The sequence below is a fragment of the Chrysochloris asiatica genome, unplaced genomic scaffold (assembly GCF_000296735.1).
Source record: "Chrysochloris asiatica unplaced genomic scaffold, ChrAsi1.0 scaffold00171, whole genome shotgun sequence".
In the NCBI taxonomy this organism is placed as follows: Eukaryota; Metazoa; Chordata; class Mammalia; order Afrosoricida; family Chrysochloridae; genus Chrysochloris; species Chrysochloris asiatica.
The window spans coordinates 6,280,862-6,304,825 of record NW_006408689.1 but is presented as its reverse complement, the minus strand read 5'-3'; the positions used below and the strand labels follow the sequence as shown (position 1 = coordinate 6,304,825).

Sequence of the window (23,964 nt, the reverse complement as noted above, 5' to 3'; positions counted from 1 at the left end):
GACTCGATGGCACCTGACAACAACAAATTCTGGCTGTACTTTTCCAACACTGTTAGTGTACTAAAAAAAATAGTAAGAATAACCCATGTGACAAGACTCATATATAAATATTTACTGTATTATGCATCTTTGGTCCTTCCTTCCTTCATTCAAAGATTTAGTCACTGATGCCCAATGTGTTCCAGATGCTCTACTAGACAAAGCACTGGTTATAAACTCAAGAAGATCCATGAACAATCTTTGTCCTTGAGACGCTCTCAGAAGAGCAACTGAGACAGATGCAGTAGTACGTAGTCACAATAGAGCTTCAGCACATCCCAACTCTAGGTCCGTGTAAGTATTATCAGGGTACTGAGAAGCAGGAGCAGCTATTCCCTGAGAAAGTCAGATTAACCTTAGTTAAATCTTGACGATAGTCTGAGCATCAGATAAAGAAAGCAGCAAAGACATTTTAGGTGTAGAGTACAGAACTCCTCTTTACTGAAAGTAAAGTGACCCTTGCTTGTTCTTGGCTCTGGGCAAATAATCCTTGGTATAATAAGGAACTCCAGTAGTGTAGTGGTTACGAATTGGGCCGCAGGAGAAAGATGAGGCTTTCTGCTCCCATAAAGATTTCCAGCCTCGGAAACCCTGTGCAGGGTTGCTATGATTTGGAACTGACTCCATGGCCCATAACAACAAAAACTAATTGGAGTACCTTTATCTGGGACTTTCAGTCCATACCTGATGTTCTGTGCTGGTAAGTGGGGGCTGGCCAGACCAGATAAGATTCACCTGGGAAGCAGGTATCATCTAGCCTCAAGAGTTCTGATTCACCTTATCATGCATGATTGTTGTTAAGTGCCATCGATTTGATTCTAACTCATAGCAACTCTGTATAGGGTTTCCAAGGAGCTACTGGTGAATTTAAACCACTGACTTTGCAGTTCAAACTAATCTTGCAGTCCAGCACATTAACCCACAGTGCCACATGCAGGACTAGCCAATAAAAACCTAGATCATGAAGGCAGAGAGCTTCCTGATTGCCAAAGGGAGTGTGATATGCCCTTTTGGAGACTTCTTGAGAACCCTCCCAAGCCTCATCTGTGTCTCTTCCTTATGATGTTACTAATTTGTATCTTTTTGCTGTTAATAAATCTATACTCATAAGTAGAATACTCTTAAATTCTCTGAGTCATTCCAGTTAATTTGGAGCCCAAAAGAGCTAGAGAATTGAGCAGTGGAAAGTGTGTGAACTCCCAAACTTGTAACTGGTGTGTCTGCCTGTTTGAGAATCCAAAGAATAGTGTCCTTTTAGCTTTTGAAAACTGCCCTGGGTGGGGAGGGTCTGAGAAAATGTGTGTCATGTGGGTGGCTGAAGTCAGTAATAATTAAGAAGTAAGAAGGTGGGGACTGGATCAATCATTTTAGGAACTAGATTTATGCTGATTTTTATAAAGTGTTATCCATGAAGTAACACAGGTGCCCAGAAGAGCTGAATTTTACGACGGAAGTAGAGGGGCTGCTGAGACAAGAATGTAAACTAGAAAATGCATGAAAGCACTGCTATACACCGTGTTAAAGAACTTAGCCATTCTCCTGAACTAAACTTTCCCAGACCAGAGTAATTCAAATTCTATTTCCACAACTTGTGCTATGTTTAAAGTCTATTTATATTATTTGCTTTTATCTGTCTACCATCTGTGCTATCATCTATTCGGGTAGTGGAGTTTGTTTGTGTTGAGGTATGGAGGAAAAGGGGGAAAACCAGTAAAAGGCGGAGAAGGATATTGCCCTGAATTGGACCATTGCTGCCTGTCACAAGTCCTTGCTCTTCCTAGGCCCGTATGAAATGCTTCCTGAATTAATGGCTTGGCATGGATGCTCAACAGGCAATTGGAAATACACTACTGGAGTTCAGAGGCATTCCAAATACTAGGCAGTTTAGAAGAGATGAATGTGTACTATGTTGTTGTTGTCATGTGCCTTGGCGTCAGTTCCGGCTCTTAGCGACTCTGTATAGGGTTTCAGAGGCTTTAAATCTTTGCAGAAGAAGGAAGCCTCATCTTTCTACTGATTTTGTAGCTGGTGGGCTCAAAATGCCAACCTTATGGGTAACAGTCCATTGCTTATCATACAGAGCCACTGGATTCCCAAAATGTGCCCTATAAATTGGTATCAAATACATTTCCATTTGTCTAATGGCTATTCTAGAAATTTTGTGACATAGATAGGTTGACTTTAGTAAAATGTTAAAAAAGAACCCTTGTAACAAAACTGTCATGAAGCACCTGTATATGTAAAACAATTTGCTGGTGTTTTGAGGGTTAGAGAGATAAATTAGACATAGACTGTGCTCTCATGGAGCTTAGACAAACCTAGTCTGATATAATATTAAGAAATAAAATAGCAGGCATTTAATTTTTTTAACCTGTGAAGAAGCACTTATTTTTGATTTCCAGAAAACACATTTAGCCTCAGATCTTTCTAGTAAGCCTAGTTAGTCTAAACTTTATTTCCAGTTATTGTAAGCAAGCTACTATCATACTGCTGTATCTGTTGTTGTTAAGTGCCTCGAGGTGGTTCTGACTCATAGCAACCCTGTATAGGATTTCCAAGGAGCGACTGGTGAGCTTGAACCACCGACGTTGTGGTTCAAACTGATCTTATAGTACAGTATATTAACCTGCAGCACCACACCATGACTTAGATTAGAGGAAATGTACAAGGGGACTTCAAAAGTTCATGGAAAAATCCCATTATCTTTTCATTCTATTTTTCCATGAAGTTTTTGAAGCCCCCTTGTATAAGTGAAAATTTTGATAGACTCATATAATTGGAAATAAAAGTTCTTGCCAGTCATTGATTACATTTTTCTTGAGTTGTGCTTAAAATGATTGTTTGCTCAGTGTAGGGTAAATAAACTAATTGAGTTTTGTCTTCTACATATAGCATAAAATTGACCTTTTTCTCAGCTGAGTATATGAAATAACAATACATTGGCTCAGTCTCAAGAAAACACATTAAATAAACCATTTTTCATAACTGATTTTTTTCCCTGCAATCAAGACCCAGACTAGAAAACACAGATTTCACTTGCAGCCTTAAACAGTGAATCATAGGTTTCAGTAAAGGAAAGGACAACAAGCTTAAATGTTGATGCTCCTTCTTCAATTTCTAGAGTGATTCTGTGGAAAGAAGTGTTTTCTTAAGACTCAGACAGAATTCATTTCCATAGAGTGTTCTTAATGGCTCTTGTCAGAAGAAAACAGCTGGGAAACATATGGTATCCATTTCCCTGTATCACTTGGAAAAAATTTCACATGTAAATAAAGACAACATAAAAGAGTAGCCGTTTGAACCCATGACCTTATACAATACCTAAATATATTGGTACAATGCATCCGTTGTATTGACCCGCTAAGTTATGTGCCTTTAAATATATATTGCATCCCAAAATGCACATTTTCAAGAAGTTTCAAAGAAATCAAGCTAGTTGACAAAATATCAGCAAACCATACCTAATAATAAGCATGTATCTCAGCGATGTCTATGAATATATATAATTATTTCCATTTGATGAATACAACTAAAGGCATATTTGCACATTATAAACTCTACTATCACTATCTCTCGGCTGTTTTAAGTAAGTAAGTAACCATGTGTTCTTGAAAGGAAGAGAGAAAGCCTTGGCAGAAATTCCTGGCAGGCATTCGTTTTTCATAGCTTTACATTTTTATGGATAAAAACACATAAAAGATAGAAAACCTTTTAAATTTATAATGAATCAAGTAGAATTAGTCTTTGCCTTTGCAAATTACATTTTATAAATAACTTCAGGAACTTCAAGTCTTATTGGTGATAATCACCCCTCTGAGTTTATTAACAGGACTTTTGTCCCCTGTGAAATGAGGCTGTAAATCCCTCAGAATGGTATACTTTGGGCATTAAAAAAAAAGGCTTAATGTGTTTTGCTAAGTGAAATTCAACTACAAGGGAGGCTTTTAAATGTTCATAGAAAAATTCCATTATCTCTTAATTCCATTTTTTTTCAAGAATTTTTAGAAGCCCCCTCATACTGTCATCTGTTCATTTTCTGATCTGTGCCAAACACTACAAAAAAGAGCTAGAACCAACAAAATGGAAGAAACAGCAGCCTAAAAGCATCTAACTACCTTCCTTTCCTTTTGTAACATATTCTTGGTATATCTTTTCTTTAGTGTAGAGAATCTAGTCCTCTCCCCACAACTCTTAGGTTCTTAGGTTCTAAAATGCCAGAACCAGAACAGCCTCAGAGGTGGAGAGTTTATGCTGATCCTCTGAATCCCTGTGTGAAATTGCTATCTATTGGGAAGAAAGAGACTATTGAGGGTTATGTAATGCTCATCTCAGAACACCCATCTCACCACCTAGCTTAGTTCCAAAGCTTTCCTGGATCTCTTTAGGACACATCCCAGCAGGAGGAAGAATGACTAATAGTCAAAATTTGTTGTTAAATACCATGGAGTCAGTTCTGACTCATAACAATTGTGTAGAGAATTTTCAAGGAGCAGCTAATGAGTTTGAACAGCCAACTTTGCAGCTAGTAGTCCAGTGCTTAGCCTACAGTCAAAATTTAGAGAACTTTTAATAAATCACATGCCATTTTCATTGGTAGCTAGGGACAGTCACACTCAGACCTCAGTACACATTAGTTCTTTAATTCTTTGACCAACAACACAAAAAGGTACCTTCATATACATGCTTTCAGGTTAAACACTTCCCATGTGCTGCTGTCCCAGTAGAGGAGAATGGATAGGAGGTCCCTAGTGGAAGGGCACGTCCTGAAATCTCACTCTCTTTGTAGGGAATACTGTAAGCTATGTGGAAAAGGAGTTGGTGTTCTTAAGTGCTGTCGAGTCATTTCTGACTCATAGCTACTGTGTGTAGGGTTTCCAAGAAGCAGCAGGTGGGTTGAATTGCCAACCTGTGGTTAACAGTCAAGTGCTTATTATCCTACAGTGTCACACTGGAAAGGGACTGCTGTTGTTTTTGTTGTTAAGTGTGATTGAGTTAGTTCTGACCTGTAGCAACCTTATATAGGGTTTCTGAGGAGCGGCTGGTAAGTTTGAACCACTGGCCTTGTGGTTCAAACTAACCTTATAGTCCAGTGTATTAACCCACAATGCCACACCAGGACTCTGGAAAGGGACTAGTAATCTATAAATCATTGACCTGCAGGTTTCCAAGTGTCCTGCTTTATTAGGTAGCTTGTCAAGAGGGTTCCTCAGAAAAAGCAGTATCATCATGGCTGAGGAGACTGGTGTTCATCTTGCCTGTCCCTGAGAGGAGGCGCAGATGGCCTCTCATGTGAGGCTAACTGGGACAGGTCATGGTTCTTATCTGTCACCTCTAGATGTGTCTAGTTATTTCACTTTCCATGCCATCTCATATAGACACATATTTAAATTCAAACCAACACATGATCTTTGTCTAAACTTCGCACAGAAATGAAAAAAAAAAACAAAACCCTCAGTTAGCTTACCCCGCTTTCTTTTTACAGCTGCTTTCTCCTGTTTATTTCCAACTTCCGAAACAATAGAGAGTAGTGTTAAATGACAAAGACCAGGTTCTAATATAAAGTGTTAGTTACTGCTTCATGTGCTAGGCGGCATCATGATACGTCTGTACAATAGGTGACTAGGATGTCCAGTCTAGGATGGGATTATCTCTACTAGTATTTATCTCCCTGGCTCAGTCAACTTCTGACCACATAATTATTTCTGTTCTTTCTCCATTGCACCTAACAGGACATCTAATAATTCACCCAATAGGTCACAATTTGAGTTTGTGCAATATTAAATACTTTACTTCTTTTTTATGTAGGACTTCTTATACATTATTTTTGTTGTTAAGTATCATCAAGTCAGTTTTGACTCATAGTGACACTGTATAGGGTTTCCAAGGAGAAGCTGATGGGCTTGAACCCCTGGCATTGTGATTAGCACTGCTTATCCTACAGTGCCACACCAGGACTCAAGGTACATGAGATTGTGTGGGTGGGTGGGTGGGTATTTGCACACATACATGTCCCTGAGCTCCCTAACTTAGTATGGAAGTTTATTTAACCTACAGCACCACCTTTTAATTCTGTTGGAGTGGGCATATATTTAGTAAGCTAAGTATTAAAATACTGTCAAGGAGATGGATTTATCCAGGGAATAAACCTAAACATCTAGGTTTGTTTTTTTTTAGTTGCCTTTTTTCCTGTTTTAACCCATTTTATTTATTAAATGTTTTCCAGCGGTGAGTGTGAATCATTCGTTTTGTGGTTGTAAGCCCTCTGTGATGCATTGCTTTGCACAGGAGCTTAATTTGAGCGTAACTTGGGTTGACCATATCTGCCTACCTGGCGAAGGTGTGCTCAGCATTTCACTTTAATATTCTTCTCTTTTGATGTTTTTTTTTTTTTTTTTTTTTTTTTTAATTAGTTTCTAGCTCTAGCTGGAATTGTGGTGTCTCAACTCTTATTACAAACACACAAAAGCCCACAGGAATCGCTGATGTGTACAGCAAGTTCCGCCCCGTGAAGCGAGTTTCCCCACTGAAACATCAGCCAGAGACTCTGGAGAACAATGAAAATGATGAGCAAAAGAACCAGAAGGTGGAGTACCAGAAAGGGGATGCATCTGAGCCAGGCCCCCACCCTGAGGAACTGGGCGCTGGAGATGGAGAGGGTGGCCTGCCAGGTAAAGGCACCGAGCCTGGCACAGTGCTGGGTGAACTGGAACATTATGACCTTGACATGGATGAGATTCTGGATGTGCCTTACATTAAATCCAGTCAACAGCTTGCCTCCTTTACAAAGGTTAATTCAGAAAAAAGGATTTTGGGTTTATGTACAACTCTCAATGGCCTTTCTGGAAAAGTCTGTTCTACAGGAAATGCTGAGAACTCACCTTGCAACCTGACACCATTTTGTGTTCTTTCTCCTGTGAAAAGCCCTCACTTGAAGAAAGCGTCATCTGTTGTCCGGGACAAGCACAAGCTTTCCACTGAAGAGCAGGAGAGCTCACCCCTTCTGGTTAAATGTGGCTCCTTGTATGAGCCTGAAAACCAGAATAAGGACTTCCTACATAAGACCTTTAGTGACACTCACAACCGAAAAGTTGAGAAGGCGATGCCAGACTGCCCGCACAGGGCTTTCTACCTGCAGGGCTCCGTAGAACCCAAACCTGAAGAGCAGGTCAGTGGCTTGAACTGGACTAGCTCCCAAGGCCCAGAAGAAAGGAGTGAGTATCAGAAAAAAGCGAAAAGCATCTTGAACATTGTTAAAGAAGGACAAATCTCTCTGCTGGTGAGTATAATCTAATTCTTTATGCTTATTAGTAATCTAGAGACTCCATTTTAATCAACACCATTTATCAGTAGCAAGGTGATGATACATTTGTTCTGGTTCCTATTTAATCTTTACTTATGGTTCTAGTTGGGAGATGTGACTTTTTTTTGAATATTCAATTTTTATAATTATTTTTAGATGCTACCCACCCTGACAGAAGATACATTTTTTTTTTTAACTTTTTATTGTGAATTATGTGGGCTTACATGGAAGAACATCATCAGTTTTACATTCATCCTATCGTATTTTGTTTCATTGCAATGATCACAATCCCTTCCATATATCATCAAATAACCAAAGGGTATACCCCACAGCCCCGTTCCCCCCACCATCAGCACACAGCCCCTCTCTTCCCTGAGTCCAGTGTCCCCAGCCACTCCATCTGTCCACATCATTCTCTCTGTCTCCATCCCTGGTGTCACTGCCTCTCTGGGTAGGGTCACGCTCTCCGCTCTTGTCACTTGATGGTCCCAGGGACCTCCGCACTGGGCTGCAAAATCAATCATTCCCCTCCTTTTGTCAAAACACATCTACCTCTACATTTCCAACCCTCACAGTCAGTCTGATGGCAAGTATTCACTATTGTACCACAAGAGTCTTATCCCTATTTCCTTTTGCTAGCCAGCCCCAACAGATTGGAAATCATTCAGTGGATGTTTTGCCTACCCCTACCCCATCTGGAACTAGGCTCCCTCTTGAAAGCTTGTAAGCCAGTCACTTCTTGCCTTTATAGCCTCCTCCCTCCCCCATTTTGGGTAGCCAATATCTAAGTTGCCCATCCCTGTCAACCCTACCGAAGGGGTGGGAGTGATCTTTGCTGTAAAGATTTGTTCCCTTTTTTGAGCTACTACATCCATACATATAGGTAAAATTCATCAAATTGTAGTGGGTTACTCTTTTTTTGTTGTTTTCTTCCCTCTTCTTTCTTCTAGTCGAGTTCTGCTCATCCAGCTATCAAAGCCAGGTCAAGAGGGTACTATTTGCAAGTATGGGTGTTCTTGTGCAGGGAGATGTGACTTTTTGAGTTTTAAAATATAAAATATTAACATGGTGGAGAAAGACAACTGGCTTTAGATGGAGTTTTGTTTTTATTTTAACTTTGCAAGAATTCAACTGGAATAAAGACACATAATCTAAAACAAAAACAAAAAAAGTCAAGCACTCTCTTCAACTTAAGTCTTAATGTCTTTCTTTTTGCTTTTCAAATTATTCCTGATTCTCTCACTCAGCTATTTGTCAGCCCTTTGCTGTTGGTAAACCAGCCAGATATGTGAACAGAGGGTCTTCTGTTTCATCCTGATCATTATTCAGAAGACTTGGACCAGAATGTCTGAAAACCATTTGTAGATAGAAGCTTACCCTAGAGCTTGATTACCCTCTGACCCACATAGAGTTCAAGCTCTGCATGTTTAGGGAACATGAAGAATCGTTTTCAAACACTCTAGATACAGAGTAGCATAATGTAAGAAAAGTGTATTAGGTTTTGACTCAGAGAAAGCTAAACAGACATAGTAGTCCATCTGCCTACATTGTTCTTTTCTGGGTTCCACTCTTGGATCAAACAGTAGCAAACCTGGGCTGATATTATGATGTTAATTAAAGTCCCCCAAAACCATAGAGATTCTAGTTAGCATAAAACCATATCTAGATAAATGCTATGTACTTATTCCATTTTCACAACTCTCATAACTTCAATAGGACACTATGATTGAACAATGATATTAAAAAAATAATGTTTTATGTTTTCTATTTTCTCCTAAATGGCATCTTTCCATTCTTCCCATCTCTTCCGGTCTATTTTTCTTTGATTTGTTCTTTTCTTCTGTTCTTCCTACATTTTCATATTTCCCAAATGTTAAGCTCTCAGTTTACCTAATGGTACCTCTCAACCCGTCCCCACTCAGGTGACTAAACCTCACTACCCATAACTTTTGAGTCAATATAGATCCATAATGACTCCACATATTACAGGGCAGAACTGTTCTAGAGAGCTTCCTTGGTTGTCGTCTTCACACAAGAAGATCACCAGGCTTTCCTTCCATGGGCCACTCGGTGGGCTCAAATTGGCACCTTTAAGTTAGCAGCTGATGGCACCAGAAAAAACAAAGGCTGGGTAGCCTCCAGATGCCTCCAGGAATGAGTATTGGGATTAGTGTCTAAAAAACCTCTGGAAGTATGGATGTCTGCAAGTCAGCATGTAATTTGAAGTCAGTCAATTCTCTAATTTAAAGCAAAGTCAATAGTTAAGACTGTTTAATGATTTAACAAATTTACAACAAGAGATAAAACATACTTAGTGATCAAGAAGGGGACACATGCAGGCAACCTGTTTAGTTACCATAAATATCATTGCAGTAGCTTACCACCAATTTGAACAAGCTCATTGGTTCTAGCCCTATCTCTATACATCATATGAAGATATATGTCTCTTGAAAACTCGTGTTCTAAAATAATAGTGAGGTTGGGCCATGTTTCATTCTGCTGTGCATACAGTCTCTGTGAGTCGGTACTGACTCAATGGCACCTAACAACAACAACAACAACAAACTGTTTATACAAAAAATGTAATAGCAAATCATTAGAATTAATAGCTTGTTAGATCTCCTTTTCTGGAATCTATTCTCTTGTTCCCAGTGACCAGAGCAAAAGACCTACAACATGTCATTCTGATTTATTTATTGACTAAAGCTTTCTCCTGTTACTATTTGTACAGCCACATTTAGCGGCGGACAATCTGGACAAAATTCATGACGAAAGTGGAAATAATCTGTTGCACATTGCTGCATCCCATGGACATGCAGAATGTCTGCAGCACCTCACGTCTTTGATGGGAGAAGATTGCCTCAATGAGCGAAATACTGAAAAGTTGACTCCAGCTGGACTGGCCATCAAGGTGACTGGGTGGGCGCTGGGCCCTATAGAGCTAAAAGTTGCATTTCTATTCTTTAATGTTCCCATTGTATTAATTAGTTAGAATGGAGCGAGAAGAAGGTGTAAAATGTACATTAACACTTATGAGTGGAATAATTTTAGTCATTAACTGTGTTGAAATTTTGAGAGTGTATTCCACTTTATTGTCTGTTGTTGTTGTTGTTGTTGTTAAGTGCCATGGAGTCGGTTCCAACTCATAGCAACCCTGTGCAGGGATTCCGAGGCTGTGAATCTTTACAGGAGCAGAAAGCCTCATCTTTCTCCCGCAGAACAGCTGGTAGTTTCGAACTGCTGACCCTGAGGTTAGCAGCCCAATTTTTTTTTGTAACCACTATGCTACCAGAGCTCCTAAATTTATTGTCTAATCAGGGTAAATTTCAAATCAGTTAATAAGAGAAAAGAAAATGATTTGTTGTGGTTCTAAGAACTTTTGTTATTGATTGTTGTGAAGTTGTTAAGTGCCAGTGAGTGGATTCTGACTCATAGCAACCCTGTATAGGGTTTCCAAAGAGCAGCTGGTGAGGAGTCCTGGTGTGGTGTTGTGGGTTAATGACCAGACTGCAAAACTGTTTGAACTGCAAGGTTGGCAGTTCAAGCTCACCAGTCGCTCCTCGGAAAGCCTATACAGGGTGACTATGGGTCAGAACCATAACCCTAACTGACTTGAAAGCACTTAACAACAACAATAACACTCTTGTGATTCTAACCTACCTTGTGGTCCCATGCTTTATCCCACAGTGCTGTACCAGGGTTCTTTGTTATTCATAGTGGCTGTAATTTAGAGTCTTAGCCACATATAGTTCTGTCAGTGACTCTTTTTTTTTCCCCCTAATGTGAGTAGAGTATAATGAACAAGAAAAATGATCAAAAGGTATATTTTATGGAATGGTAGTAATCAAGTTCTGGTATGGCACTGTAGGATAAGCACTGGACTGCTAACCCCAAGGCTGGTGGTTTAAACCAACTAGCCACACCTCCAAAATCCTATACAAAGGTGCTATAAGTTGGAAGCAACTCAACTCTTAGCAACACCAACTGTAATCAAGGGTATTTCAGATAATCAAGTAGACTTTTCATGGATCACTTCTGGGATTTAAGTGTCTGCCATTTCAGGAGTTGTTTAGAGTATCAGGGCTGCGTTTGAGTCCAGCTCTTACAAAGCACAGGATGTTGTCAAAACCACACAAAAGAGAGGGCTTCAAAACGCTCATGAAAAAATGGAATTAGATGATAGTGGAATTTTTCCATGAATTTTTAAAAGGCCTCTTATATTGGTGTTGATTGGAACAGAGTTTAAATCTAGAAACTCTTAGACAAGAAAACATGAACTTTTATAGCACTGCAGTGACTACCTCTGTAAAATTTAAACACATCACTGAAAGACTAGCTATTAAACTGAAATTGCTTTTAAAACCTTTAGTAAACAAATGTAGGATACAGTCATTAAGAAGCTAGAGTGAAGTTCAGTGAAATATACTACAGCTTGTGCTTCTGCATATATATTTTGCTGTGCATAACAACCCAAAACAATCATAATTTTTGTAAATGGACTTATGAGTAGGATGACTTAGTAGTTATAGAAATTTATTCATGAGTTCTTTAAAAGGCATGTTGCATTTGAAAAACAACCCTCATCTAACTTTTTCACAAATTAGAATTTTTATCTTTAGTCCATTTACCATTCAGAAAATTTTATATGCTAAAATATATTCTTTATTTTATTTTATTTTGCTCAAAGGTAGGGTATGATTTGAAAGATGGTATAGAATATCATTCTTTTTTATATATAAATTGAAAAAATAAAAGATGTTTACTTGTACTTTATTGATTGTGCAAAGGTTTTTGAATGTGTGGATCATGGCAAGCTATGGATAACATTGTGAAGAGTAGGTATTCCAGAATTCTCATGAGGAAACTGTAGACCAAGAGGTATGCATTTGAACAGAACAAAAGGGCACTGAATGATTTAAAATCAGAAAAGGTATAGTGTGTGGCAGGACCGTATCCTTTCTCAATACTTATTGATGTTGGATTATATGAAAAAGAACATGACACCAGGATTTGAGGAAGACTCATTAACTATGTTATGCAGATGATACAATCTTGCCTATGAAAGGGAAGAGGACTTAAAATACTTCCTTATACAGATCATTGACTACAACCTTCAACATGGGTTGTAGCTCAATGTAAAGAAAACAAAAATCCTCACAACTGGACCAATATAAATCACATCTATATAAATGGAGATACATTGACATAGTCAAATACTTCATTTTACCTGGACCCACAATCAGCACTCATAGAAGTAGCAATAGAGAAATCAAATGACAGATTGCATTAGGCAAATCTGCTTCAAAAGACCTCCTTAGAATAAGTGTTCAAGAGCAAAGATGTCACTTTGAGAACTAGGGTTCATCTGACCCAAGCCATGATATTTTCAGTAGCTTCAGATGCATATGAAATTTGGACAATGAATAAGGAATACAGTAGAATAATTGATGCATTTTAAATTATGTTGTTGGAGAAGAATATTAAAGGTACTATGGACTGCCCAAAGAACAAACAAATCTGTGTTGGAAGAAGTACAACCAGAATGTTCCTTAGAAGACAGGATGGCTAGACTTCATAATTTGGACATATAATCAGGTGATAGCAGTCCCTGGAGGAGGATATCATATCATACTTGTTAAAGTACAGGGTCAGTGAGAAGAGGAAGACACCTAACAAGATGAATTGGCACAGTGGCAGTAGCAATGGGCTGGAGCATAACAATTGTGAGGCTGATCCAGGACTAGGCAGTGTTTCATTCTGTTGTGCATAGGGTGGCTGTGAGTCAGGGCCTACCGGACAGCACCTAACCAAACAATATAAAATAAAGCATCTGTTGTCCCAGGAGAGATAATTATTCTTTAATTATGAATGATTGCTGACCTACATCATATTCCAGTTATGATGAACTGCACTTAGAATCATGTTTTAGAGATACATCTTACTGTTACTAATAAGTACTACATACAGTATTGCAGTGTATAATTTGCTGGTATTCTTAGATGTTCACTTTCATATATTCAACATTATGGTTTATAAAGATACTGATAATAACAGGCAATAGTAACAGGAACTGAAAAAAAAAAAAATGAGGTGCAGCCAGTCCCCAGTTTATGAATAAAATCCATTCTTAGTAGTGTCTTTAGGAATCTGTCAAGGTTTCAAACTAGATTTGCCTGGCTCAGTCATGGAAACAGGAAACATCACCAGAACAGACCCAAATTTTTAAAGGTACTATGAACTGAAAAGATAGATAGAACCGGAAAAATTAAGTGTGAGAACCTTCCTAGAAACTTAATCTCCCTCTTACAGAAGGGCAGAGTACACATTGCATAGCAACCAACTCTCACTTGCTCTCAGTTTATGAGTACAGTCCTTAACGGCCCCTCTCAAACATGGTAGCTAACTGCATTGCTTTGAAGTATGTTGCTGTCCTACAGTCTTGGCAATAATCCAGTCTTACACATCAGGTTCCGACTTGACAAAACTTAATAACAACAACAACAACTCCTGGTGTGGTGCTGTATGGTAAACACTGGACTGCTAATCGCAAGTCAGCAGTTCAAATTCACCAGCTGCTCCTAGGAAACTATATACAGGAAAGTAGGTGTTGTCTATAACTGACTTTCGTAACCCAGGGGACCACCTATATTCAATTTAACCTCAGAACTGACTTAATGATGGCGTCATCATAAGTCAAGAACTACTTGTGGTGCTGTAAGATAAGCACTGGACTGCTAATCACAACCAGCCACTCCTAGGAAACCACATACAGGTCGCTTTGAGTTGGAATTGACTCAATGGCACTTAACAATAACAACAGCCTGTACTTAGTTCAACAATCTATACTGAGTTCAGCTTGCACTGTGTGATGTACTAGCAATGCAAATTTCAGTAAGACATAGTTTCTCTTCTTAAGGAGTTGATAGTCTGGTGGTAAGACAGGTAAGTTCATTAATAACACATGTACAGGATCTAGGCCTTCAACAGAGTCTGTGGAAAAACAAGGTTTTGGTCTAGTCATCACAAGGTATGTATTCTTGATGAATAATGTTGTTGTTGTTAGATGCTGTGGAGTCGGTTCTGACTCATAATGACCCTGCACAGAGTTTCCTAGGCTGTAAATCTTTACGGGAGCAGAACGTCTCTTCTTTCTCCCATGGAACAGCTGGTAGTTTTGAACTGCCGACCTTGAGATTAGCAGCCTGATTCATAACCACTACGCTACCAGAGGGACTAAAAATACTTACTGATGAAGATCAAAGACCACAGCGTTCAATATGGGTTGCACCACAATGGAAACAAAACAAAAATCCTCACCACTGGCCCAGTAAATAACATCAATATAAATGAAGAAAAGATTGAGGTTGTCAAAGACTTCATTTTCGTTGGATCCACTATCAACACTCATAGAAGCAGCAGTCAAGAAATCAAACAGCGTAACTTGCATTAGGCAAATCTGCAGCACAAGAGCTTTTTAAAGTGTTGAAGAGAAAAGATGTCACTTTGAGAACTCAGGTGCACCTAATCCAAGCCATTGTATTTTTAATAACCTCATTTGTTGTTGTTATTAAGTGCTGTCGAGTCGGTTCCAACCCATAGCGACCCTGTACAGGGTTTCCGAGGGTGTAAATCTTTACGGGAGTAGAAAGCCTCATCTTTCTCCCGCGGAGCAGCTGGTAGTTTCGAACCACTGACCTTAAGGTTCGCAGCCCGATTCGTAACCACTACGCTACCAGAGCTCCTTATACGCATGTGAAAATTGAACTGTGAATAAGGAAGACCATAGAAGAATTGATACACTTGAGTTATAGCGTTGGAGGAGAATATTAAATGTACCAAGGACTGCCAAAAGAACAAACAAATCTGTGCTGGAAGAAGTACAGCCAGAATGTTCCTTGGAAGCCAGGATGGCCAGACTTCTTATACTTGGGACATATTATCAGGAGGGAACAGTCCCCAGTAGCTGTAAGTCAGAACTAACTGGATGGCATCTAACAACAACGCATACAGAGCCCTGCTTGTGCAGTGGTTATAGTGCTCAGCTGCTAAATGAAAAGTTGATAGTTCAAACCTAGTAGCTACTCTGGAGGAGAAGGATGGCAGTTTGCTTCCATAAATATTACAGTCTTGGAAACCTGTGGGACTGTTCGGCTCTGTCCTATCTGGTACGGTAGTGGTTGTGTGTCATTGAGTCAGTTACTATTCTTAGTGGCCCTGAATAAGGTTTCTGAAGCTTTATATTATAGCAGAAAGCTTCACCTTTCTACCAAGGACTGCCTGGTAGAGTCAAACTGTAGACGTTGTGGTATCCCACTATGCTACTAGGACTCCTTCGTATCTCGTATTGTTGTTAAGTGCCATCGAATCACTTGTGGTCCAGTGCTCATCCCACAGCACCTCACAGTACATTAACTGTGAATTCATTTTTATACTACTCCAATCAACATAGCATAGTGGTTACGAATCAGGCTGCGAACCTCAAGGTCAGTAGTTTAAAACTACCAGCTGCTCCGTGGGAGAAAGATGAGGCTTTCTGCTCCTGTAAAGATTTATAGCCTCGGAAACCCTGCACGGGGTCACTAAGGGTCGGAACCAACTCGACGGCACTTAACAACAACAACAATCAACATAGTATGGCCACCATGCATAAAGTGTGCAGACTGAAACAGAATATTTTTATTCTTTTAATTGTGCTTCTTAGTGAAAAACATATATCAGAATCAGAGGATGCAAAAGCTTTTGCAGGTTTGGGTTGTCAGGTTTTTCATACTCCATGTGTCTTTATGATTTGAGGAATGAGAGAATGTAAGTTTGTTTTGTTTTGTCTATCCTCATTTAATTTACAATAACAGCAAATGCAAGTATTTTTAAATAAGTGCCACATCCTTTAGAAATCTACCCTGATACTTTTCCTGCCTATGCCCATTCAGTGTATTTTGGTGGAAATTGATGAAGTTCAGAGATTCCTAAGGAGTCATTGTTCTTTCATTTTAGGATCTTGTTTCAAATACTAATAACTAATATTGGGGGTTTCATCTCATTAAGCACTGCTTTGAAAGCCCTATTGTCATTAAAGACAAACAAAAGTGGAAGGATGCGCAGTAGTTACTCAGATAATATGATCTCTTGACAGGAAGCAGAGTCAGAGATAGTGTATCAAATAAAAAGGTTACCTGAGAAAAGGAGGTTTAAAGTCATATCCAGACTTAAAAGTAGCTCTCCTTAAAGGGAACTTAATAAATACTTGCCAGTTAGATGCAGAATTTAATGACTGCTTTTGGGAAGACCCAACACTAGATACTTTGGGAGTTCAGGACATCATTAAGCACCCTTAGGGATCAGTGAAGCAAAGTAATTGGGAAGACAGATTTCTAAAAGGAGGTGAGAGACATCTTTTTATAAAAGAGCCAGCACAAGAAATTATTTTAGTAGCTAAAAGAATTGGAATGAAATATCCTTTATACATTTTTCATTGCTTATTCAATCCTTCTGATTAAATTGTTGGCCTGGTGATAACAGGACTTCAAACATGTAACCTTACTGATACTCCTTTTTAACAAAATATGCCTAGACCCAGACTCATCAGGCAAAAATTCCCCACTAGGTAATACATTTTGTTGTCTTGGTGTTTTTTATGGCAAGTAATACTGTCTTCAATGTCATGATAGTTATATCACATTTCCTTCCTTATAATGATATTTGTTTTATTTTAAATGTTGTCTCCGTGAACTAACTAGATTTACCAGATATCTCAAGGCATTCTATCCAATAACAGCAGAATGCCTGTTCTTCTCAAAGTACATGAATATTATCTAGGCTAAATCATATTTTAGACCATAAAATAAGTCTCAATCAATTTTAAAGGGCTGAAACCATGCAAAGTATTTTCTCTAACTACAATAGAAGGCAACTAGAAGTCAATACAGAAGGAGACTAGAGAAATGACTAAATAGATGGAAATTAAACAACATTCTCCTATATAACCAATTGGTCAACAAAGAAATCACAAAACAAATTAGAAAAAAAAATAAGATGAATGAAAATAAAATTTAACAGTTAAAAATCTGAGCTTTGAAGGCAATTTATGGCTGTAAATGTGTATTTAAAGAAAACAGAGATCTTCACCACTGGACCAATAAATAACATCATGATAAATGGAGAAGAAACTGAAGTTGTCAAAAGCTTCATTTTGCTTGAATCCACTATCAACACTCATGGAAGCAGTAGTTAAGAAATCAAATGATGTATTGCATTAGACTAATCTGCTGCACAAAACCTCTTTAAGGTGTTCAACAACAAAGATAACAGTTTGTGGACCAATATGTTCCTGATCCAAGCCATGGTGTTTCCAATAGCTTCATATGCATGTGGAAGTTGGAGAGTGAATAAGGAAGAGAACCTTAAAATAATTGATACATTTGAGTTATGGTATTGGAGAACAATATTGAAAGTACCAGGAACTGCTAGAAGAACAGACAGATCTGTGCTAGAAGAATTACAGGCACAATGCTTCTTAGAAGCCAAGATGGTGAGATTTCCTTTCTCATGCATGGGACATGTTGTCAGAAGGGACCAGTCCTAGAGGAAGGACATCATTTAGGTAAAGTGGATGGTCAGCAAATATAAGCAAGACCCTCAATGAGATGGATTGGCACAGTGGCAGCAGCAGTGGACTCAAGCTTTACACTGATTGTAAGGATGGCGCAGGACCAGGCATTGTTTTGTTCTGTTGTGCAGAAGGTTGCTATAAGTCAGAACCAATTCCACCACATGTAACAACAACCAATGCATGTGTTAAAATGAAGGATCTTAAATCAATAACCTTATCTTCTACATTAAGAAACTTAAAAAAGTAGATCGAATGAAATCTGAAGCAGGCAGAAGGAAGGAAATAATAAAGATTAGAGTAAAAATAAATGAAATAGAGAAGAGAAAAAAATTCAGCAAACACAAAATTTTTGAAAGAATCTTCAAAATTGGTAATCTTTTATTTAGATGTGCCAAGACAAAGAGTGAAGATTCAAATGATTAAAATCAAATTTTTGATGCATATTTCTGTGTAAATACCAATGTATATAAACATTCTTGCCTAGCTAATGCTCAGTAACTTTGATTCCCATTTTTTGTTCACATTGTATTAGTGTTTTTTTCCCAATCCTGCGAAACACTTGTTTTTGTTGTTAGGTGCAATCACCTTGGTTCTGACTCATATTGATCCTATGCATAATAGAACAAAACATTGTTCAGTCCTGCATCATCCTCACAAATGTTACTTTTGAGTCCATTTCTGTTGCCACTGTGTCAGTGAATCTCCATAGTGGTCTTTGTCTTTTTCAGTGACCCTACACTTTACCTGGACTCCTGGTGTGGCATTGTGGGTTAATGTGCTGGTTGCAAAGTCAGTTTGAACCACAGTATCAATGGGTCAAGACCACCAGCTACCCCTTGGAAACCCTATACAGGGTTGCTATGGGTCGGAACTGACTCAATGGCACTTAACAATAACAAAACACTTTACCTAACATGATATCCTTCTCTAGATACTTGTCCTTACTGAAACCATGTGCAGAGTTGACAGATCAAATCTCACTATCCTGGCTATTAAGGAGTATTCTAGCTGCAGTTCTTCCAATACAGATTTGGTTTTTCTTCTGGGAGTCCATGGTACTTTGGATATTCTTCTCCTATACCCTAACTCTACCAATCCTCTGTAAGTTTGTCATACTGTGGTAGCTTGTGTGTTGCTGTGATTCTGGAAGCTATGCTACCCATATTTTAAATACCAGCAGGATCACCCCATAGTTGGACAGGTTTCAGAGGAGCTTCAAGACTAAGACAGACTAGGTAAAAAGAGGCATACTACTTCTGAATATTTAGCTACTGAAAACCTTATGGCTAGCAGTGTAACACTGTCAGATAGCACGAGAATGTTGACTATCAAAACATAATAAAGAGCACCAGAATATTGTCAGATGTACTACCAGAAGATAAGCACTTCAGTTTGCACAGCACTCAAAATCCAACTGGGGAAGAGCTGCCTTCTCTCAAAGGAAGTTGAGTGTGATAATGTGAATGGAGTAATGCTTTTGAGACCTTCATTTATTGATGGGGCACAACTCAAAATAAGGAGATGAAACTGTAAACATCCATTAATAATTGAATATGAAATATACTAAGTATGAATATAGGAAAATTGGAAATTATAAAAAATAAATGGACACATAAAATCGATATCCTAGTGATTGAAATGGACTAATATTGGCCATTTTGAATCTGATATTCAAATCGTTTACTATGCTGGAAATGACAAATTGGAGAGGAATGACATTGCATGCATCATCAAAAAGATCATATCAAAATCTGTCTTGAAATACAGTGCTGTCTGTGATAGTATAATATCCATATGCCTACAAGGTGTGGTGCTGTGGGTTAATGTGCCAGATGGCAAAGCCGTTTGAACTGCAATGTCAGTGGTTCAAGCTCACCAGCTGCTCCCTATACAGGGTCGCTATGGGTCGGTACTGACTCAACGGCACTTAATAACAACAAGGAACACCAATCAATACAACTATTATTCAAATTTATGCACTAACCACTAAAGCCAATGATGATGACATTGAAGAATTCTACCAACTTCTTCAGTCTGAAATTGATCAAATATATGTAATCATGATTTGATGACTACTGGTGATTGAAATGCACGGGTTGGAAACAAAGAAGAAGGATCAGTAGTTGGAAAACATGGCCTTGGTGATAGAAGTAATGTGGGAATCACATTTTAGAATTTTGCAAGACCAATGACTTCTTCATTGCAAATACCTCGACCTCACCAGATGGAATACACAGAAATCAAATTGACTATATCGATGGAAAAACTCCATATCATCAGCCATAAAAAGGCCAGGAGCCATATGTGAAACAGACCATTAATTGCTCATAGGGAAGTTCAAGCTGAAGCTGAAGGAATTTAAAACAAGTCCATGAGAGTGAAAATATGACCTTGAACATATCCCACCTGAATTTATAAATCACCTGAAAAACATATTTGGTGCATTAGAAACTCAAGACCAAAAACCAGAAGGGTTGTGGGATGACATCAAGAATATCATATAAGAAGAAAGCAAAAGGTCATTGAGAAGACAAGAGAGAAGGAAAAGACCAAAATGGATGTCAGAAGAAACTCTGAAACTTGCTCTCCAGCAGAGATGCTAAAGCAAATGGAAGATGTGAGGAGATATAAGAGCTGAACAGAAAATTTCAAAGGTCATCTTGAGAAGAAAAAGTCAAATATTATAACAAAATGTGCAAAGACCTGGAGTTACAAAACCAAAAGGGAAGAACACAGTCAACATTTTTCAAGCTGGGGGAGCTAAAGAGAAAATTCAAACCTCAACTTGTAGTAGTGCATTAGGCAAATCTGCTACACAAGTCCTCTTTAAAGCGGTCAAGAGCAAAGATGTTAGTTTGAGGACGAAAGTGCACCTCACTGAAGCTGTAGTATCTTCAGTAGCCTCATATAGATATGAAAGTTGAGCAGTGAATAAGGAACACTGTAGAATCAATATGTTTAAGTTAAGGTGTTGGAGAAGAATATTACAAGTACCATCAACTGCTAGAAGAGCAAGCAAATCTGTGTGGAAGAAGTATACCCAGAATGCTCCTTGGCAGCAAGGATGGCCAGACTTTGTCTCACATTCATTGGACATGTTATCAGGAGGGACCGGTCTCTGGAGAAGTACATTATGCTTGGTAAACTGAAGGGTCAACACAAAATAGGAAGACCCCCAAAATGCGATGGATCAGCACAGTGGAAGCAGCAGTGGGCTCAAACATAGCAACAATTGTGAGAAAAGTACAGGATTAGATAGTGGTTTGTTTTGTTGTCCAATGAGTCAAAATTGACTCAAAGACACCTAACTACACCATACCATAATTCATGGAGCCCTGGTAGTGGTTTAAGAGCTGGGCTGCTACCCACAAGGTTAGCAGTTCAAATCTGCCAGTAGCTAAGCAGGAGAAAGTTGAGGCTTTCTGCTTCCATTAAAGATTTTTTGTTGTTTTGGTTAAGTAATATCAAGTTGGTTCTGACTTAAAGCAACACAGTATAGGGTTTACAAGGAGTGGTCATTGAGTTTGAGCCATAGACCTGTGGTTCAAACCTTCCTTATAGTCCAATTCTTATACTGTAGTGTCACCCAAGGACTCCAAAAATGATAAGGTTGTGGTAGTTGTCTGCCATGGAATCAGGTCAGACTAATAGCATCCTTGGGTTTCAGAGGCTGTAAATCTTTACAGGACCAGAAAGTCTCATTTTTCTCCTGCAGAGTGGCTGGTAGTTTCAAACTGCTACCTCATAGTAAACAGAACAACTTGTAAACAAATACCCTATCTCAAAAATCCTATACAAGGGACACTATGAGGCCGAACTGACTAAACAGCACACAAGCTCCACCAACAACATTTTGTTTGCTAGGTGCAGTTGAGTCAGTACAGATGTATAGCTACCCTACACACAACAGAAAAAACTATGTCCATTATGTGCCAACCTCACAATCGTTGCTGCATTTGAACTAATTGCTGTTGCCACTGTGCCAAGCCATCTCATTGAGGGTCTTCTTCCTTTCTCTAACCCTCCACTTTACCATACATGATATCTTTCTCCAGGGCTTGGTCCTTCTTGATGATATGTCCTAAATATGAGAGATGACAACTGGACATCCTGACTTCCAAGAAACATTTGTACTTCTTCCAACACAGATCTGTTGGTTCTTTTGGCAGTCCATGATACTTTTAATATTTTCCTTCAACACCATAATCAAATGCATCAATGCTTCTGCAGGCTTCCTTATTCCTTATGTCCAATTTCACATGCATAAGAGGTTAGTGAAAATATGGCTTGGATCAAGTACACCTTAGTCCTCAAACTGACATCTTTGCTCTTGAACATTTTAAAGAGACTTGCTAATGCAATACATCATTTCATTTCTTGACTGCTGCTTCCATGAGTGTTGATGGTGATCTAAGCAAAAATGACAACTTCAATCTTGTCTCTATTTATCATGATGTTATTATTTATTGGTCCAGTGATGCAAATTTTTGTTTAATTTACATTGAGTTGCAACCCAAACTGAAGGCTGTGGTCTTTGATCTTCATCAGTAAGTATTTTTTAAGTCCTCTTCACTTTCAGAAAGCAAGGTTATATCATCTGCATATCTTATGTTGTTAATGAGTCTTCCTCCAATCCTGATGCCACATTTTTCTTCATCTAATCCAGTTTCTTGGATTATTTCCTCAGCATACAGATTGAATAAGTATGAAGAAAAAATTGCACATATTTCCTAATTTTAAAATATTTGATGCTCCTTTATTCTGTTCTAATAACTGCCTCTTAGTCTATGTACAGATTCCTCATGAGCACAATTAAGTGTTCTGGAATACCCATTCTCTGAAATGTTGTCTATAGCTTGTCATGATCCACACAATTGAAAACCTTTGCATAGTCAATAAAGCACAGGTAAACATCTTTCTGGTCTTCTCTTTTTTCACCCAAGATCCATCTGACTTCAGCATTAATATGCCTCTTTCCACATCATCTTTTGAATCTGGCTTGAACCTCTGGAATTTCTATGTCAATGTATGGTTGCAGCCATTTTTGTACTATCTTTAGCAAAATTTTACTTGCATGCAATATAAATGATATTGTCCAATGATTTCTGCTTTCTATTGAATCATCTCTCTTTGGAATGGCCACAGATATGGATCTCTTCCAGTCACTTGGCCAAGTAGTTTGTCTTCCAAATTTCTTGGCATAGATGAGTGAGTGCTTCCAGTACTGCATCAGTTTTTTTGAAAGATTTCAATATATATTCCATCAATTCCCACTGCATTGTTCCTTGCCAATGTCTTCAATGTATCTTGGACATCTTCCTTCAGTACCATTAGCTCTTAATCATACGCTACCTCTTGAAGTGGTTGAACATCGACTATTTCTTTTTGTTACAGTGACTCTATGTATTCCTTCCATCTTCTTTTGATGCTTTCTACATCATTCAATGATGTAGAATCCTTTAACACTGGAAGTCGATGCTTGAATTTTTTTTCTTTAGTTCCCTCAGCTTGAGAAATGTTGAGTGTGTTCTTCCCTTTTGGTTTTCTAACTCCAGGTATTTGCACATTTTTTGTACTATTTGACTTTGTCTTCTCAAGCCGACCTTTGAAATTTTATATTCAGCTATTTTACCTTCTTATTTCTTACATTTACTTTAGCATCTCTGATGGAGATAAAATTTCAGAGTCTCTTCTGACATTCATTTTGGTCTTTTCCTTCTTTCCTTGTGTTTTTAATGACCTTTTGCTCTCTTACTGTATGATATTCTTGATGTCATCCCACAAGTCTTCTAGTCCTCAGTGTTTATTGTCCAATACATCAAACCTGTTTCTGATTTGATCTCTAATTTCAGGTGGGATATGTTCAAAGTTGCATTTTGGCTCTTGTGGACTTGTTTTAATTTCCTTCAGCTTCAGCCTGAACTTGCATTTGAGCAATTGATGGTCTGTTCCACGTACTGCCGTTGGCCTTTTTTGGCTGATGATATGGAGTTTTTCCACCACCTCCTTTCACAGA

The 23,964-nt window shown here is 38.5% G+C and overlaps 1 protein-coding gene across 3 annotated transcripts in view; it reads left to right on the top strand.

Moving 5' to 3' along the window:
* SNCAIP (synuclein, alpha interacting protein) overlaps nucleotides 1-23,964 on the top strand; it is a 120,587-nt gene that overhangs the window by 44,110 nt on the left and 52,513 nt on the right. For 2 of the 3 annotated variants that reach the window (XM_006871635.1, XM_006871636.1), the window contains exons 3-4: nucleotides 6,450-7,315; nucleotides 10,071-10,250. The exons of the other annotated variant lie outside the window; for it this stretch is intronic. In XM_006871635.1, coding sequence (XP_006871697.1) covers nucleotides 6,450-7,315; nucleotides 10,071-10,250 — 1,046 coding nt within the window. The remainder of the gene's footprint in view (nucleotides 1-6,449; nucleotides 7,316-10,070; nucleotides 10,251-23,964) is intronic. 3 annotated transcript variants of the gene reach the window in all.